Source organism: Microtus pennsylvanicus, chromosome 11 (genome assembly GCF_037038515.1).
Source record: "Microtus pennsylvanicus isolate mMicPen1 chromosome 11, mMicPen1.hap1, whole genome shotgun sequence".
NCBI lineage: Eukaryota > Metazoa > Chordata > Mammalia > Rodentia > Cricetidae > Microtus > Microtus pennsylvanicus.
In genome coordinates, this window is record NC_134589.1 from 48,066,570 (window position 1) to 48,084,478 (window position 17,909).

General features: G+C 42.9%; 1 protein-coding gene across 1 annotated transcript in view; it reads right to left on the reverse strand.

The window, feature by feature from the left end:
• The window catches only part of Ncbp3 (nuclear cap binding subunit 3), a 34,476-nt gene extending 16,911 nt beyond the window's left edge, over positions 1-17,565 (reverse strand). The window contains exons 1-3 of the mRNA XM_075991734.1: positions 17,331-17,565; positions 15,507-15,572; positions 11,741-11,846 (exon numbers count right to left, since the gene is read on the reverse strand). Of these exons, the coding sequence (XP_075847849.1) occupies positions 11,741-11,846; positions 15,507-15,572; positions 17,331-17,519 (361 nt within the window). The 5' untranslated portion in view covers positions 17,520-17,565. The remainder of the gene's footprint in view (positions 1-11,740; positions 11,847-15,506; positions 15,573-17,330) is intronic.
• Positions 17,566-17,909: the final 344 nt, after the last annotated feature.

Below are 17,909 nucleotides of genomic sequence, written 5' to 3' on the forward strand. Positions count from 1 at the left end.
TACCAGCTTCCACTGAACAGTCTTTTACATGAAACATTGTCCAGGTGGGAGGAGTTGCTCCTCCTGCTAGTAGAAGCATGGACAAGGATATTCCAAGGTTAAGAGAATATAGTCTAGCACATATCCTATAAAACCTATGAATTCTCAGCAGAAAGTATCTCACACAACAATGTCCAGGGTAACACTACTTAATAATAATCCAGCAGCCATGAGGGCAATAAGTTATGGCTTACCCATATTAAGTATATCATGGTTTACCCATACAATACTATAGAACATAACATAGTAAGAAAGCAATAGACACACAACACACACACACACACACACACACAGAGAGAGAGAGAGAGAGAGAGAGAGAGAGAGAGAGAGAGAGAGAGAGAGAGAGGTTAAATACCAGAAATTCTAAAACATTGAGTGAAAAAAAAAGTTATCTAAAATTCTTGGGGCCAGGGAGATGGCTCAACAGTTAAAGCTCTGGCTACAACACAAACTTGAGGAGCTGAGTTCCACCCCCAGACCCCACGTAAGAAGCCTGATGCAGCACAGCAGAAATAGAGACACTGCCTCAACAAGGTGGAAGGTAAGAAACTCCTCCAGAAAGTTGTTCTCACAGCTTTATATGCATGCTGCAGTGCGCACACACCCACAAATAAATACACCATTACATAACATCAAACACCTTAAGGCTGTAGAAAAAAGCCTGAGCCAGGCAGTGGTGGCACACACCTTTAATCCCAGCACTTGGAAGAGGCAGGCGGATCTCTGTGAGTTCAAGGCCAACCTACTCAGCCTAGTCCCATTCACAACACATTGAAAACAGTTGCTACAGTTGGTGAAAAAAAAAGTTGACAGTCATGGTCAAAATGGAACTGAGTGCTACCATGAAATACTTCAAGTAGGTTATCTTGTTTAACCCTTTTCATTGTAAAATATGTAAGGATGTCATTAAGAATTTATAAATCCCCGCATATCTACTACCTGGTTTTAATTCCTTAAAAAGATTTCAAGCAGAGACTAATAAAGAAGGGGCTGTGGGCCAGGAGTAATGAGTGGGGAGGAAATGAGGACAGGAGGGATGCATCTGAACAAAACTCAATATGTACATGTATGAACATTACAGAATCCTCTCAATCTGTACAAGTAGTATTAAGTTTTTAAATCTCATGAAAATAAAACATCCCATAAAAAAAAAGGGCCTCATAACCCCCTTCCTCTTCTGAAGTCAGTCTAACAAGAATTCAGTTCCCATTACTGCTAAGTATGGTTTTCTTTTAACTGATACATTAAAACAGAACATGCTGACTCATGCCTGAAATCCTAGCACTTGAAAGGCTAAAGCAGGAAGTTCACCAAGAATTCAAAACTAACATGGCTTACCATGTTTTCAGAGAAGCCTGGTCTACAGGATAAGGCCCTTTCTCAAAAACAAAAAGTAAAGCAAACACTTATCACTTCTTTCTGGTATAAACATTCAAATGCCATTCCTTTATACATTTGAAATATATACTACATAAGTGTTCTCAATAATTAACCTCTCATGCAATTCCACAACCAGATCTTCTTACTCCAAACTATAACTATAACCCATCGACTAACATTTCCTGACCCTTCTATTAGTCTGGTAAGCAGCATTTGACTCTCTACTCCTCTTGACTTATGTATCTTATTCATTCATGGAATCACGTGTTACTGTTTATCTGTGTCAGGCTCATTTCACTTATAATGATCTCTACTTCTACCATGTTGTCACATTGACAGACAAGGTTTTGCTTTTTTTAGTAGCTGAAAAGTATTCCATGTGAGTATGTACTACATTTTCTTAATCTATTCATCAGCTTAGGGGGGGATGTAGTTCAGAAATATGGTTTAGCTAATATGTGTATGGCCTCAGCTTTAACCCCTACACCACAAATGGGCATTTAACTTGATTCCCTGCCTTGAATATGCAAAGTGTTACAATAAATAACAAAATTAACAGGTGTACAGATGTCTCTTCATATATTGATTTTCTTTGAAAATAGGCTTAGAAGTGGTATCCTAGGCCCTATGGTAGTTCTACTTTTTCTTTTTTTTTTCTTTTTTGGTTTTTCGAGACAGGGTTTCTGGTAGTTCTACTTTTTACATTCCCACCTACAGTGTACAAAGGCTCCATCATGGTTTGAATATGGAGTGTACACTATAGGCACATATCTTAAGTGCTTCGTCCTCAGCTTGGAATGCTACTTGAAGGTTATAGACTACAGTTTTGAGGACATTGGTCCTAGATAGCAGAAGCAGGTGTTGGGGAGGGGCTTCGAAAGTTATATCCACCTTTGGTCCCAGTCTTTCTGTCTTTCTCTGCCACACATTCTCACTATTGTGGATCAAGCTTCTGTTCAGAGGGACTGCACACCTGTAGATCTGAGTGTCAGGTGGTTTCTTTCCCCTCCATGGCACTATATATGGAGTCAGCCCAGCTGTGGCAACTGCAGGAATTTTAAGAAACTTGACCTTTCGCCGGGCAGTGGTGGCGCACGCCTTTAATCCCAGCACTCGGGATGCAGAGGCAGGCGAACCTCTGTGAGTTCGAGGCCAGCCTGGTCTACAAGAGCTAGTTCCAGGACAGGAACCAAAAGACAGAGAAACCCTGTCTCAAAAATAAAAAAAAAAAAAAAAAAAAAAAAAAAACTTGACCTTTCTTGTCATGACAGACTGTGACCCTCTGAAATCTTGAGCCGCCAAAATCAATCCTTCCTTTCTCAAGCTGCTCTGTCAGGCATTTTGTCACAACAGTAAGACAAGTACCTAGTTCCTTTTTCTCCACTCCTTGTTAGTGCTTGTTATCCAATCAAAATGTATGCAGCCATGCCCAATCTTCTGACACTGCAACAGATCTTTCATCTACAGAGTTCGTGTTGGAGAACCATGTAATCAAGTTACAAAACAAAACAGAAAAAAATCTCACACCCAAAACTCTCATCATGCATTAAGAAAATGTATAGCTTTGTGTTGTGATACAGTCATAGTTACCCTGGTACACATGTGGCCCACAGAGCATAGGTTGGGTATACCTGAAGCATAGGTGGATGGAGAGATGGCTCAGTGGTTAAGAAAATGTGTCGCTCTTACAGAAGACCCAGATTGGATTCCTAGCACCCACAGGTGCTCTGAGGGTCTGTAGGAACAAGGCACATAGACATACATACAGACAAAACACCCAAAAGACTTGTAAAATCTGAAACAAATTACCAGAAAAAAACAGAAGGAAAGCTTCTGGTCACTGGACTAGGCTGAGATTCCTTGAATAAGATTCCCCAAAGCACAGGAAACAAAGACAAAACTAAACAGATGAATTACACTGAACCCAAACTTCTTCACAGCAAAGAAAATAATCATCAGAACAAAGAGACAACCTATAAGCTGGAAGAAAATATTTGCAAAGTATACCTCCAGTAAGGAATTAACATCCGTACTATATAAGGAACTCCAAAACTCCAACAGCAAAAGAAGAAAAAAAAATCCAGTAGAAAAATGGGCAAAATGTTGGCCAGTGGTGATGCACACCTTTAATCCAAGCACTCAGGAGGCAGCAGCAGGTGAATCTCGAGTTCGAGGCCAGCCTGGTCTACAGAACAAGTTCCAGGACAGCCAAGGAACAAGTTCCAAGACAGTGAAACCTTGTCTCAAAAAACAAACAACAACAATAATAATAAAAAAAAAGGACAATATTGCTGTGTTTGGTGGCGTAGGCTGTTAATCCCAGCACTGAGGAAGCAGGGGGAAAAAGGCGTTGGGATATGCCAGGGATGGTATGTTGTTAGTACGCATCTGTAATTCTAGCACTGGGAAGGCAGAGGCAGGAAAATTGCCCTGAGTTCTAGGACATCCTGTTGTATAAGGTGAGCCCTAGCCAGGTCTACATTGCAAGAAAAACATTCTCTAAAAACAATAACAAAAACAAAGAATACTTTCTTGGCTCTTGGCAGTGCAGGCTCATAAGGACAGAGATACCCTCAGGACTTTTTAACCCCAGCAAATACTCACTGTGAAAGCAGTGCGACAGTGAGCAGAGGCTCATGTAGGAAGGGAAACACTGACTAATTTAACCCAGCGGTTCCTGGGCTTCTCAGTTCCTTGAACTAAAAGCTATGATTTTAGAAGGCTATGACAGCCGGGCGGTGGTGGCGCACGCCTTTAATCCCAGCACTCGGGAGGCAGAGGCAGGCGGATCTCTGTGAGTTCGAGGCCAGCCTGGTCTACAAGAGCTAGTTCCAGGACAGGCACCAAAAGCTACAGAGAAACCCTGTCTCGAAAAATCAAAAAAAAAAAAAAAAAAAAAAAAAAAAGAAGGCTATGATAAGTCAAGAGATGGTTCCCCAGAATGTAACAAAAAACAAGACAGAGCCAGGCATGGTGGCACAAGCCTTTAATCTTAGCACTAGAGAAGCAGAGGCAAGTAAGTGGATCTCTGAGTTCAGGGCCAGCCTGGTCTCTTTGGTAATACCTACGCCAGCCAGGACTATGCAATGAGACCCCTGTCTCAAAAGAAAAAAAGGAAACAAAAAGCAACTCCCAATAATGGAAGAGGAAAAGTTTGGGTGTTAGACTACATATTTGTCCATCTGATAAAATGAATTTAATTGAGTCAGACAGAGGAAAAAATAACAAAACTCAGTATCAACACCATCGTAGTATGTACTAACAAAAAAACCATCACAATATGGATAAAAAAAAGTTTAAACACAAAAGAAGAGTGAAAAAGAATAAAAAATCCTGGCTAGACATATTTTAATTTAGCAGAACAACATACATATTAATAGTGGACAATTTTCTTCAAAAGAAGCAAGTCAAAGTCAGACTTGGTGGCACAAGCCTTAATCCCAGTTACTAAGGAGACTGAAGGAGGACCAAGTTCAAAGTCAGTCTCCATGAGACACTGACTCAAAATAAGAAAACAAGAACTGGGGATGTAGCTCAGTGAAAGAACACTTACCTAGCATGTGTGTGTGGTTTGTTCTCAAAAGAAAACCAAACTGTCAGAGGCAGTCCACAAGAGATAAGAACTTTGTAACAATCAGGATTTCATGGATGAATGCCAAAGGAAAAGGCCCTCACCTTGCCAGTAATGTCATTGCAAAATAAACAAAACCAAAGAAGGTAGCTAGACTTAGAGCAAGGGATGAGAAAGAGCAGAGTGCTGAGGGGCAACTGCACATTCACTCAGTGCTGCTTACAAGCCAGGCACTGAGGCCATCATCTTGGATGTTCCAATAGGAAAGGAAGATAGCCAACAACAGCGAGTAAGACAATAATTCAAGTCTTTGGGAATACAGATTTCAGAAAACCCAAAGGAACAAAGTCAATCCTCAGTCTTAGATTAGAATGATTAAAAATAAAGTCAGTGGCCCTAGTACAGTACGAAAAGGTTCTAAGAACCAACCCTGTTGGTGCAGGTGTGGGCAAGCCAGCCCAGAAATTTTGAGCATGGGAGAGCTGTCTCCTTTACCCATCTCTACCTTGCAGTGACATGGATGGAGGAGAGACTCTCCTCCCATCAACGCCAGAAACAGATGAGAGAGTTGGCCCTGTAGTCATGAGAATAGGAGAGTTATCCATGACCCCCATCAGCTATAACACTTGGGAGAGCAGGCACTGCACTTAGCCTGGGTAACACAATAGAGCCAACCCTATTGGCAGAGGTGTGGGTGAGCCAGCCCCACCCCTTATCTGTCATATGGCAGCAAGGACTGGAGAGAGATATCCTTCCTCCTACCCCTATCAATGCCTGAGACAGGTGAAAAAGCTGGCCCTGGGGTCATAAGAACAGGAGAGCTGTCCTTACCCCTCACCAGCTGCAGCACTCAGGAGAGTTGCTCCTGTACCTTGCCTGGGCAACACAACAGAGCTGGCCCTAATGGTGTAGGTGTGGGAGCCAACTCTAAGGGCATAAAAGCAGAACTGGCCCCTCCCCTTGCTCATTGCTACAAGAGGTGAGTAAGTCAGGGCAATGCTGGAGAGCTCATCCTGGTGGTGAAGGAAAGAACTGGCAGGCGGACCAACCCTACAGCTGCCCAGGCGAGGAAACGGTTATGACTCGGCTCACCCCAACAACTACCCCATTTATGATCTGCTAGAGCACATGAAGGGACCTGACCAACAGACCCAAAGCTGCAGGATCTCCACAACACAAGGCAACAACAGGATATCCAAGAAGAGTCCTAGGGAGGACCCAGCACTGATAATGTGGAAGAAACCAGAGGCCTCAAACCAGACTCTTTGCAATGAACACTTGCAAGTAAAGATATATGGTCAAAGGGGTTTATTGCACGACTCACTGTGTCATACTGCAGCTTCTATGACGCGTTTTAATTTTTTCCTTTTTTCTCTTACATTTTGCTTTATGGGGGGGGTACAGGAGTGGAGGGTAGATACAAAGGGACAGGGAAAATAAATAAGATCAAGATACAAGATGTTAAAGACACATAGACTAGAAAGAAAGAAAGGAAAGAAAGAAAGAAAGAAAGAAAGAAAGAAAGAAAGAAAGGAAGGAAGGAAGAAAGAAAGAAAGAAAGAAAGAAAGAAAAGGCTCTAAGAAAAGCCACACTAGCACTCAGGGGGGCACAACCTATCAAACACGCACGGGAGAGGGGAAGGGTCAATTACAGTGACAGAAATCGCGATGCTAGACTGCTAGAAAGCAGTATCCTACAAAGGGAAAAGCAGAAACGATGCCCATTCCCAGAAAGACTGGAAGCAAACACACACCAAAATGGCAATGGTGGAACGCGGGTGGCACACTGCAGGTAACTTGTCACCTTACTTCACTTTCCAAATGCTCCTGGTGAGTACAAAGTGACTGTTAAGACATCTAATGAAGACCATGTTTCCAGAACAGCATGAACAGGCCTATCAAAAGCCCTAACAGCCTTCTAGGCATAATGGTATACACCTTTAATCCCAGCACTCAAGAGGCAGAGTCAAGCCAGTCTGGTCTACATAGTGAGTGGACATCCAGAGCTACATAGTGAGACTCTGCCTCAAAATAAATAAATAAACAAACAAACAAACCACAATAAAACGGTGCTGACAGCTTTCTTTTCTCATTAAATGTTTGCTGCAAGAGAGAAAAGGCAACACTGCTAATCTGTTTTCCTGTGCCACCAATAGCAGAACCAAAACACAAGTGAAAACCAGAGTGAGAACGATGTCCGTGGAGTTAGACCTTCTAGCCCAGAGTAAGAACGTGGAGTTAGACCTTCTAGCCCAGAGTTACATCCCAGCATGCTGACTTCATAATTAGGCATTAATTTCTAAAAAGGAGCAGGGAAAGAGAAGTGCCTTGAAGCCTTGAGAAGGACTAACCCCACACTGATGGGAAGAGGAGGAGTAAATAACTACAAAGCTTACCATCAGTCTGAATTTTCATAGCAGCAGCTTATTACGCAGCATCTATAATCCCTTGAGACACCAAATCTTTCCTATAGGAAATGACCTGAGTTTAGGAAGAAAAAAGCCACACTAGACTCATATGGTTTTGGGATTTGTTTGCTTACAAGATTACTAACTCAACAAAATTCAAAAAACATACCAAGGATGGTGTTCCATCAAGAGTCAATGTGTAAGTCCAAGAAATCAAAAATGTGTCTCTGCAGGAGATGGGAATACACAGTTCATCTCAGCCGACAAGTGGATCAAGAGAAGGAAACAACACCGCCGGTGGAGCAGATGCAGTGAGGGAGACAGTTAAGAGATAAAGACACATACTGATAACAGGTGTGATGGTGCAACCCTGTAACCCCAGCACAGCACTCAGTAGGTAGAAGGAAGGCCAGACGTTCCAGAACTCCTGGGCTGAAGACAAGTCTACTACAGTGACTGGCACAAAGGGGAGGATAAGGAGCAGCAAGTTTGTCACTCAATACATATACTGTATCCAGAGTCTACACAGCACCTTAGGAAGGACATTTAAAAACTGGAGACAGGAGATCAGAAAGACATGCATACAAAAGAAAGCTGGTCAGGGTCAAACGAGGCGGCTCACACTAGTAACCCAGAACTTATGAGGATGAGGCAGAAGGACCACCGTGAGATCCACTGGGCTATCCTAATACCTTGTCTCAAAAGAAAAAAAGAAGGAAGTGAGGTTATATTTCTATCACCTGAATGGTCACTGTATAAATGAGCAAAGTACTGGAAATTCCTGGAGAGCAATGTTCCACACAGGGAAGCATCTTAAGACAAAACTGCCTGCCCTATAATGATTCTCACACAATCCCTGGATGCCAAAGGGCCTGAAATATTGGGAAGGAAGCTGGCTTAAATGACCTAGAAGATCCCTCCCAACATGAAAGCTCTGATCCTAGAAACATGACAAAAACTACTTAGCAGCAAGATATCCAAAAGTAGCAAATCCCTTTTGAAGCATAACAGATGTAGTCTGTCTCAAGTTGTGTCCCTGAATGCTAGCAAAATAGGAACACAGGCTTTCAGTCAGGCCAGCCTTCAAGCACAGCTCTGTTATATACAGAACTGTGTAGAACCTCAGGCAAGTTTCCCAACCTCTCAGCACCTTGGTTTTCTCATTAGTAAAATCCCCCAGAGAGCTGCTAAAAGCACAAATTAGCCACAAAGAAGAGCAACTGCAACTCAGTAAGCATTTAATAAGTGCTATTGTTGTTGATATTAGTAAGAAAAAAATATCACATGACACTGGGTGTAGTTTGAGTAGAAAGATAACTTATTTCAATCCCCCTCTCTAAGACTGGCCTGATCAAGTGACTACTTAGCTGAATGCCAGGTAACTAACATCTACTGGATGCCTACTATGTGCCAAGCACCAATCGAAGAACTTCAACATTTTGTTAGACTCCTGACATTTCTGTCTTCCAAGAGTTCATAGTGGTTAGACAATCTGTCCAAGTTACAGAGCTACAAAAAGGCAACTGGACTTCAGAACCTTGCCTTAAAACCAATGATTCCCAGTCCTGTCTAATCCTGACTTGGCATTAAAATTACCAAGGAGATACAAAATCAATAGTTACCTCTATGGTTTATCCAACCCTATTTACCCAAATTCTACCTTAAATTCATCTGGGTGGTAGCAGCATTCCCCAGGGTTCAGGGACATCATTTAGGTCATCTTGCCTAAGGCTCATTTTCAGGTTGCACAATAAAATGAGTGATATTCCTCGGCTGATGTTCAGGCAAAGCTACTGTCTTTTAAATGAAATATCTGCATAGCTGAGCATGCTGGCCCACAGCAATAAACTCAGAACTTGGGAGTCAGAGGCAAGAGAATCAGAGTTCATGGCTAGCATGGGCTACAAGTGATTCTGCCTAAAACAAAATAAAAACTCAGCAGAAACTTAAGATTCTGATTGCTTTTCCATATGCAGGATAAATATTCTTGACTAAAATTTAACTCCAAAGCAATCCCATTAATAACATAGGTATTTTATTCCTATTTTGTGGTCAGTAAGTTGTCCAAGTCACAAAAGAACTGGCACTAGATAGATTCCATACGGGTTTGTGACCCTAAAGGCACCAACAGAAGAGGGAGTTTTGAGTACAAAATCAGGGAAACTTCATGGAGGGCAAATGAGCAGAGAAAAAGCATGGACAACTGTGGCTGGGACTAGAAGCCAAAAGGTGCAGTAAAATATGGAGCTTTCACAGCTGAGCTGTGAGAGAAGAGGCCAAGGCCTTCCTAGGCCTACACTGTACTAGCACATGACTGAGAAGCTATATTCCTGACCTTCACAGGACTTTTCCTCATACTGAGATCCCCTTAGGCCTGGAACTCCACAGCTTGCAAGAAAACTGAGGTCACATTCTCAATTTGAACTCAGAACGCAGGGAGAAGAGTAACCAGTTCTGCACACATACTACTTTGTCCCACTAGGACTGACTAAAAAAAAGTGACATGGTCTAGGACTATGGAATTATATACACATTACATATAAAATATTCACATATATAAAATTATACCAGTAGACCAAAAATGTTAAAAGTAAGGTTAAGTGTTAGCATAGGGGTGGTGAGACATGGCTTGAGGGTAAAGGCACTTGCAGCTAAGTGTGACCACCTGAGTTTGATTCCCAGGAGCCACAAAACAGGAAAGAACCATCTCCCTAAAATTATCCTTACACCTCCATGCACAGGCTGTGGTACACACACACTAAAAGAATGTGTTTGTTTGTTTTAAGTAAGGTCTAAGTCTTTAGAGTCAGATAAACCTAGGTTGAAATCCTGGTTCTTTCATTAGTTCTGAGCAATGCATTAAACTTCTACAACTTGTTTCTTGCTTTGTAAATTAATGGTAAAAAAATAAAAAATATTCCTCAGAGGGTTACTGTGAGAAACAAATAGATAACGTGCTTAACCCATTACCATAAGAAAACCCGTTTCCAGCAAACAGCAGCATTCTTCTTTCCCTTATCCATCAGATATGAGCTTCTGTTTTCATCAACCAGCAGGACTGAAGGGACTTACACAGCACCACAGAGCTTCAACACGCAGTAAGAAGGCTACTTCTTGAGCTCTTTATAAATACCAATATTTGTAAGTACAACAGAGAAAGGCCTTTTGGATTCATGGATTTAGAGTAGAGGGTAATAATAAGACTGTAGGCTCACTCCAAGGGAAATGTTCCCTTTTTTAATAAATTGCTTTGCTATTGAGTATGGTGTACCCCTATAATCCTAGTACTTGGAAGAAGCAGGAAGTTCAAAATTATCTTCAGTTTGAAACCAGTCTGGACTACTTGAGACGGTGCCTCAAGCAAGCAACAGAAAAAGAGTAATTGGACTGAGGATGTGGTGACTTGACTTGCTTAGCATGAGAGCCTCAGGTTTACACCTAGTACCACAAACAAACCAAAAACCCATCACTATCAACTGCCTTGTTGTGAGTTCTAGGCAGCAAAATACCTTAACAAAATAGACAATTGGTTTAGGTCTCTTTGACAATAATTACTGGGAGGCCTGCAGGTTCCACGTATTGATATTATCAATAAATGTCTCCACCAATTCCCAAAGTGCTCCAACTGCCCTAAAAGAAAGCTTTGCAGTGGGACACTTCCGGTATTCTTTTTGTTGTTGTTGTTTTTGTTTTGTTTTTTAAGACAGGTTTTTTTTTTTTAATATTTATTTATTATGTACACAATATTCTGTCTGCATTTATGCCTGCTGGCCAGAAGAGGGCACCGGACCTCATTACAGATGGCTGTGAGCCACCATGTGATTGCTGGGAATTGAACTCAAGACCTTTGGAAGAGCAGGCAATACTCTTAACCGCTGAGCCATCTCTCCAGCCCAAGACAGGGTTTTCTATGTAGCCCTGGCTGTCCTGGTCTTGTAGACCAGGATGACTTCAAACTCACAGAGATCAGCCTATCTCTGCCTCCTGAGTGTTGGGATTAAAGGTGCGCGCCACCACCGCCTGGCCACTTCCAGTATTCTTAAAGGCAAAGAAAGGCTAACTAACATCGTTATGAAAACAGACGATGAGGAGGTGCACAGAGGAGATACACATCTCATCTTGGACACAACCTTCCCTTGACAATCTTTGTTTCTTTGTTCTAGCTCTAACTGAGAAACATCTGACAGCCTCTCACCTTTACACAGATGATGTCAGAATCACTTCCTCTTGGGTATGTGGGTGAGGACTGGACATATAGGACAAAGAAACATGAAATGATGGCAGGGAAAAGTTACCCTTAGAAAAAAGTATGAAAAATTTCCCCCAAACAAACACACTGTACCTTTCTTCATCATGTCTCGGTCCAAGGCTACATTTCTTTGGGCAAGATTTACTTCTGCTCTAAAGTGGAAGCGCTTGGCTCGCTGTTCTTTCTTTTCAATTGCTTCCTAGAAAGCACAAAAAAGTCAGAGATAAAAGGAAGATGAGGAAAATTAAATCACAACAGCAACAAACAGCATGTTGCAACCTTTAAATAAATAAGAAGAAATAAGCAACCTGTGTCTTGAATGTGTTTTACAGTGCACAGCTTACAGTAGCCCTACTGAAATCATCTCCATTCTATCATGGCTTGTGACTGCACCCAGAACATAGTAGGAACTCAATGAACACTTGTTTATAAAATTTTCTAATACTTCATGTATTATCAACAATCACACCAAAAAGTTACAACAAATAACCTTAACTTCTCAATTTTCCTAGTGCAGAAATGGCGATATAAAAATGGAAAGAGGTTTGGAGGAAATATTTCCACTAAGAGCAGATCTGATCCAGTGCTATTTCTAGGAACTCCACAACTACCATTATCACTTCACATTGACTGTGAGCAGGGTAATCACACCTATTACGCTCTTCCACATTATGTCTGCCTGAATGGTCTACCCTAAAATCACACCCCCATTTAAAAATAACACCAGAGCAAAAACACCGTCTCCTCTATTCCAGCCTCATATGCATGGAATTGCCTGTTTTCATTTTTACGTGACAAAGAGCATTGACACTTTGCTGAAAAGCCGTTTAGCTTTGTAGGTTTCTTCCAAGAGCGAAAATAAGTTCAGGTCCAACTGTGATTTTCCGATGGCTCAAGAACCCTTCACTAACTGCAGTCGCCTGAAGGCTTAACTAAAGAACATTTGTGGCACTGAGGAAGCAGCAATGATCCTGTTAGTTCCTAACAGTTATGCTCACTTTTACACTGAAGTCTTCCTAGCACCACCAACAACCTACTTTTCTTAGCATGTGTGCGCTATGGCATGTGCATGTGCAGGCGGGGGAGCAGCTTCCTTAGTGCTGCGATTACAGATGTGCAGTTTTTCACATGGGTGCTAAGGATCTGAACTCAGGTCTTCATGCTTACACAGCAAACACTTTAGTGACTTAGCCATCTCCCTAGCCAAAATCCTTTTTTTTTTTTTTTTAAAGATCTGTTACTCTTTTTTATTTATTTGTTTATTATGTATACAATATTCTGTCTGTATGCCTGAAGGCCAGATGAGGGCGCCAGATGTCTTTACAGATGGTTGTGAGCCACCTTGTGGTTGCTGGGAATTGAACTCAGGACCCTTGGAAGAGCAGGCAATGCTCTTAACCACTGAGCCATCTCTCCAGCCCCGCCAAAATCCTTTAGTAACAATTTAAGTATAAAATCTTTTCTCCCAGGTAGGTACCTGTTTTATGTACTAGAAAATGAAATGGGGTTAAGAGCAGTGAAGTTCTTAATTACAGTGAGAACATTTTCACTCTGTACTATTTTCCTGACTAGACGATGCTAAGATTTCTTTGGGCCTTTAAGTAATGTGACATAAACTGAGATGGAGAAACTATAAAAAGCCAAGTATGGCATATTTCTTTTTATTTTTTTTAAGCATCCAATATATAGCATTAGTGGCTCTCCCAGAGGACCTGGGTTCAGTTTCCAACATTCACATGGTATAGCTCACAACTATCTGTAACTCTAGTTCCAGGGGTTCTGATGGCTTCTTTTGACCTCTGCAGGTACCAGGCATGCACATAATACATGTAGGCAAAACACTAATATACATAAAAAATAAAAAATATAATTGAAGCTGGGAAGCACACATATTTAAGTCTAGCACTCTGGAAAGCAGAGGCACGTGGATCTTTGAGTTCAAGGCCAGCCTGGTCTACAGAGAGAATTCTAGGACAGCCAGGGCTACACAGAGAAACCCTGTTTCAAAAAACCAGAAAAAACACATATATATTTCATATATAAAATTGAAAATTCTGTTTCAAACTGAACTAGACACATTTAAACCAGGAAAAAAAAAAGGTCTAAACTGAATTAAAGCAATGCACTGATTATTACATGGAGGTATTACAATGAAGGTGGTACAAGGGTAACAGCAAGCCAGGCGGTGGTGGCGCACGCCTTTAATCCCAGCACTTGGGAGGCAGAGGCAGGCGGATCTCTGAGTTCGAGACCAGCCTGGTCTACAAGAGCTAGTTCCAGGACAGGCTCCAAAACCACAGAGAAACCCTGTCTCGAAAAATAAAAAAAAAAAACAAAAAACAAGGGTAACAGCAATCACTTAGCAAAAGGCCAACATTGTCAGGTGCTGAAAATGATTCAGTTGGCATAGCCCTCAAAGCTTAAACACACACACAACTAGAAAGCCCTGTTTTTCTATATTGGTAACCAGTGAAGAATAGACATGTACCAAGGGTTTATTTACATGTTGGGTGCTTTTAATGTTTTTATAGATAGTAGAAACAAAGCACATTTTACAAGTGTGCAAATGACATCCGAGTATGCACTGCTGAGGCCAGGGACTTAGCATGACTCTGTGGGTAAAAGTATGTGCAAGTAACCCTGACAACCTTGAATCTGGATTCCAGGAACCGATGTAAAAGTCAGACATGGTGGCACATGTCTATAATTCCAGCACTCTTATAACAGAGTGGGAGATAGGAGGCAGAGATAGGAGAATCCCCCAGTGTGCAGGCCAACTAGAATAAAGTATGCAGTATAGTGGCTAACAACCAGAGAGAGAGAGAGAGACAGAGAGACAGAGAGAGAGAGAGAGAGACAGAGAGACAGAGAGAGAGAGAGAGAGAGACAGAGAGAGACTCAAAAATAAGGTAGGAGGGAGGTGGAGAGACAGCTCAGCAGTTAGAGGCAGGCAGTGGTGGCATGCCTTTAATCCCAGCACTCAGATGGCAGAGGAAGGAGGATCTCTGTGAGTTTGAGGCTAGCCTGGTCTGCAGAATCAGTTCTAGGACAGGTTTTTCCAAAGCTACACAGAGAAACCCTGTCTCGAAAAACAAAACAAACAAACAAAAAAAGGTACTGACAGTTCTTGCGGATATCCAGGTTCTGTTCCCAATACCCACAGGGCAGCCAGTATTATATGAAACTTCAGTTCTAGGGGATCTGAAGCACTCTCCTGATCTCCTCCTCAGGCACTAGGTCTACATGTGGTACACTTCCACACATGCAAGTAAATCACTCATATACATAAATCTAAAAATAATATTAATACTACTACTAATAATAATAAAAAAGGTGGATTCAGAAAACTTTCTTAAAAGTGTTTAGATGAAATGCAAAAACCAAGAAATTATTCTATTTTTGCTGCTGATGAATCCTGAAAGCATTAAATCCATAGATACAATCTGTGATAAGATCTGGAGGTAAGAACCATCTGAGCCTGTTTCTAACTTCCATTTGTGTGCTACAGAATAGACATACATGCATCAAATACAATAATAAATAAATATTAAAATAAACATTCCCAGTGCAAGCTCTTTCTTGGAAATGGTTAAGCACAGGCATGTAAATACAGTGATTATCTTTTCACGGATACAAGCACACACAAATGTTGCCTGGATGTCTTCAGGATATACAATGGCATCCTTGGGTAGATAGATAAATAAAGATATTTGATAATAATGTGTGTATGTGTGTGTGCGTGCGTACACACACACAAGAAAAAAAGAGGCAAAGAATATTTACTACCTGTAAGTCCTAAGGACCAAGTATTAATTTTACCTGCTTATCAAATTGAACAAATCATCATAGCCTGTCTTACCTTCGAGGTAACATCAATTCCAGTGATGAAGCTGCCAGCCTTGTTTTCATATCTTCTGCTTGTGTCCTAACAGAAGAGGAAAGATGAGAAATTCTGGGAGGAAAATCCACAATGAAAGGCAGCCTGACAGATAACTGGCTCTTTCTGAAGTCCTTCTTTTCTAGGAGCCTTCACCTTAACACCTGTGTCACTAGGAAGTCTACCTCTCAAGCTCCACAGTAGCAATCAACAATTCTAACAACAAGTCTTTTCCAGACCCCAGACAGGAGCCTGTTCAAAATAAAGTAATTCTGTCAACTGAAAGTATCTATAGAAATGAACATCTAAAAGCATCTGTGCAAAAAGTCAAAAATAAGATAGTCACTTAGCTCCCCAAACTGGACAAATTCCCCATGAAAGGCCACTAGGTGGAGCAAGTGTCTCCACAAAAAATGCGTGAAGTCCTAGCTCTGGGAAAAATACAGCCCAATACAATGGAAAAAAAGAAGGAAAATGAAGAGTGAGGACTGAAACCTCAGCTTTGCATTCAATACCCTGGACATCTCCGAGCCTTGCTTTCTTTTGCGCTGTCTTTCTGACTTCTGCTCTCTATTTTGAGATTAATAAATCCCAACATTTCTCCAACAAAACAATCTTCTTCCATCTCAAAGACTGTGCTTGCTGTCATCCTTGCTAGGAATTGCTACCTTCCAAATGACATGATTGCCCCATCTTGTCATTTGACTATCTCAGGGAACTTCCCTATACATCCTGACACACACTGACGGCTTTACACCCCGCCTGGCCACTGTACTTCTTATCCTATTAACAGGGTGTGTTTTCTTCGTAGTAATTAACACACACACACACAAATATTTATTTACCTGTGTTCCCTGCTAGGACAAACTCTAAGGGGGAGTTTGATCTTAATCGAACACCTAGGATTATGTCTAGCACGTGGGGGGGGGGAGTTATGATACATCTATGTTAAACTGAATGAATGGGTAACACCTAAGTCACAACTGCAGTCAAATCTAGACGATATAATGTGGAAAACGCCGAAGTTACCAAAGTCACTGCCATTTGTCATCGCTACCTAAGCCTTCACTCATAACGTCAAATGTAAAAGTGAGACTTGCTATCGTGTAATTAAGGGGGGGAAAGTTCACGTTGTGTGTGAAAATCGAACTACCCAGGCCTCAGACCAGCTTTAAGAACAGGGCATGTGACTACCAAGCACAGGCAAAACACTCCTCCTCATACCCACTGTGGTAAAAGACAAGATCAAGTGTCACCGAGCCGAGTGGCGGCAGCGAAGGTGGTGCGCGGGGACATGACGCCCCTCACTCACAACACGCACACACGAGTGTCTGCGGCTTGACAGGTCTAGCCCTCTCAAGCGAAGAGCGAATGCCAGGTTTAACAGACACGAACTCCTCCGGGGCAGGACCCATCAGGAGACCTGGATGCCAGCGCCACCTAACACTTCCTTTCAGAGCTGCTCCAGGTTCTGTTCCCGCCCGCGGCTCCCTTTTATCTCTAGCGGAACACAGCTCACTCGCTCCGGGCCACCAGCCGGCACCGAGGGGCAGCGAGAGGGAATGTCCCCAACTCTCTCCCAGCTCTCTCGCCTCCTCCAGCGCTCTCTGCACCCATTTCCGGGCGCCCGGGTGTCCTTTCTCTCGCTCCGGTTCTCTCCGGGTCAAGCGCGGCCCCGGCGCTTCGGCGCTCGCGCCCCTCTCCAGGCTCCCGGACCTGCGCCACGGCCGCGACCTGCCACCTCCCCGCCCCGCAAGGGACATTCGCTCGGCGACCTCCTCATCAGCCCCCGCCCCTCGCCCGTACCGGGAGCAGTTCCTTTAGCGAGCGCCGCACCGGCACGATTTCCAGCTCGCCCTCCTCCACCTCCATGGGCTCTGGCTCGCCACGCTCCAAGCCGGACTCCACTTCGGGCGACGACGGAAGTCCCAAAGCCGGGGACCCAACCGGGCCCTCCGCCTTCACAGACACTCGCAGGCCGCGAACGGCCGCCATAGCTGCCAGCCGGCCGCACCACAGAAAGCCCGCCCCTCACAACCCGCCGCCTAGAGTGCCGCCGCCGCTAACCACAGAGGAGAGTCGCCGTCAGCCAGAGCGTCACCCGTTTCTACCAGAAAGCGGTCCTTATCTCTGGCGCCCCCCTTGGTGGCCCGGGAACCTGGGGCCGGCTTGGGGCGGGATTTCGCGGGGAGGGGGTGGGACCAAATGGAGACGGAGGTGGGGCGTCGTCTGAGGTTCCAAAATACCTACACTTTAGAGGACTATACTCCTAAGAACTACAGAGTCATTGCTATGTACTGATTACTTCCAAGGCTTGAACCCGTGCAACTCTATAAATAAGATTTTACTCTTACCTTCATTTCACATAGGAGAAAACTGGAGCAT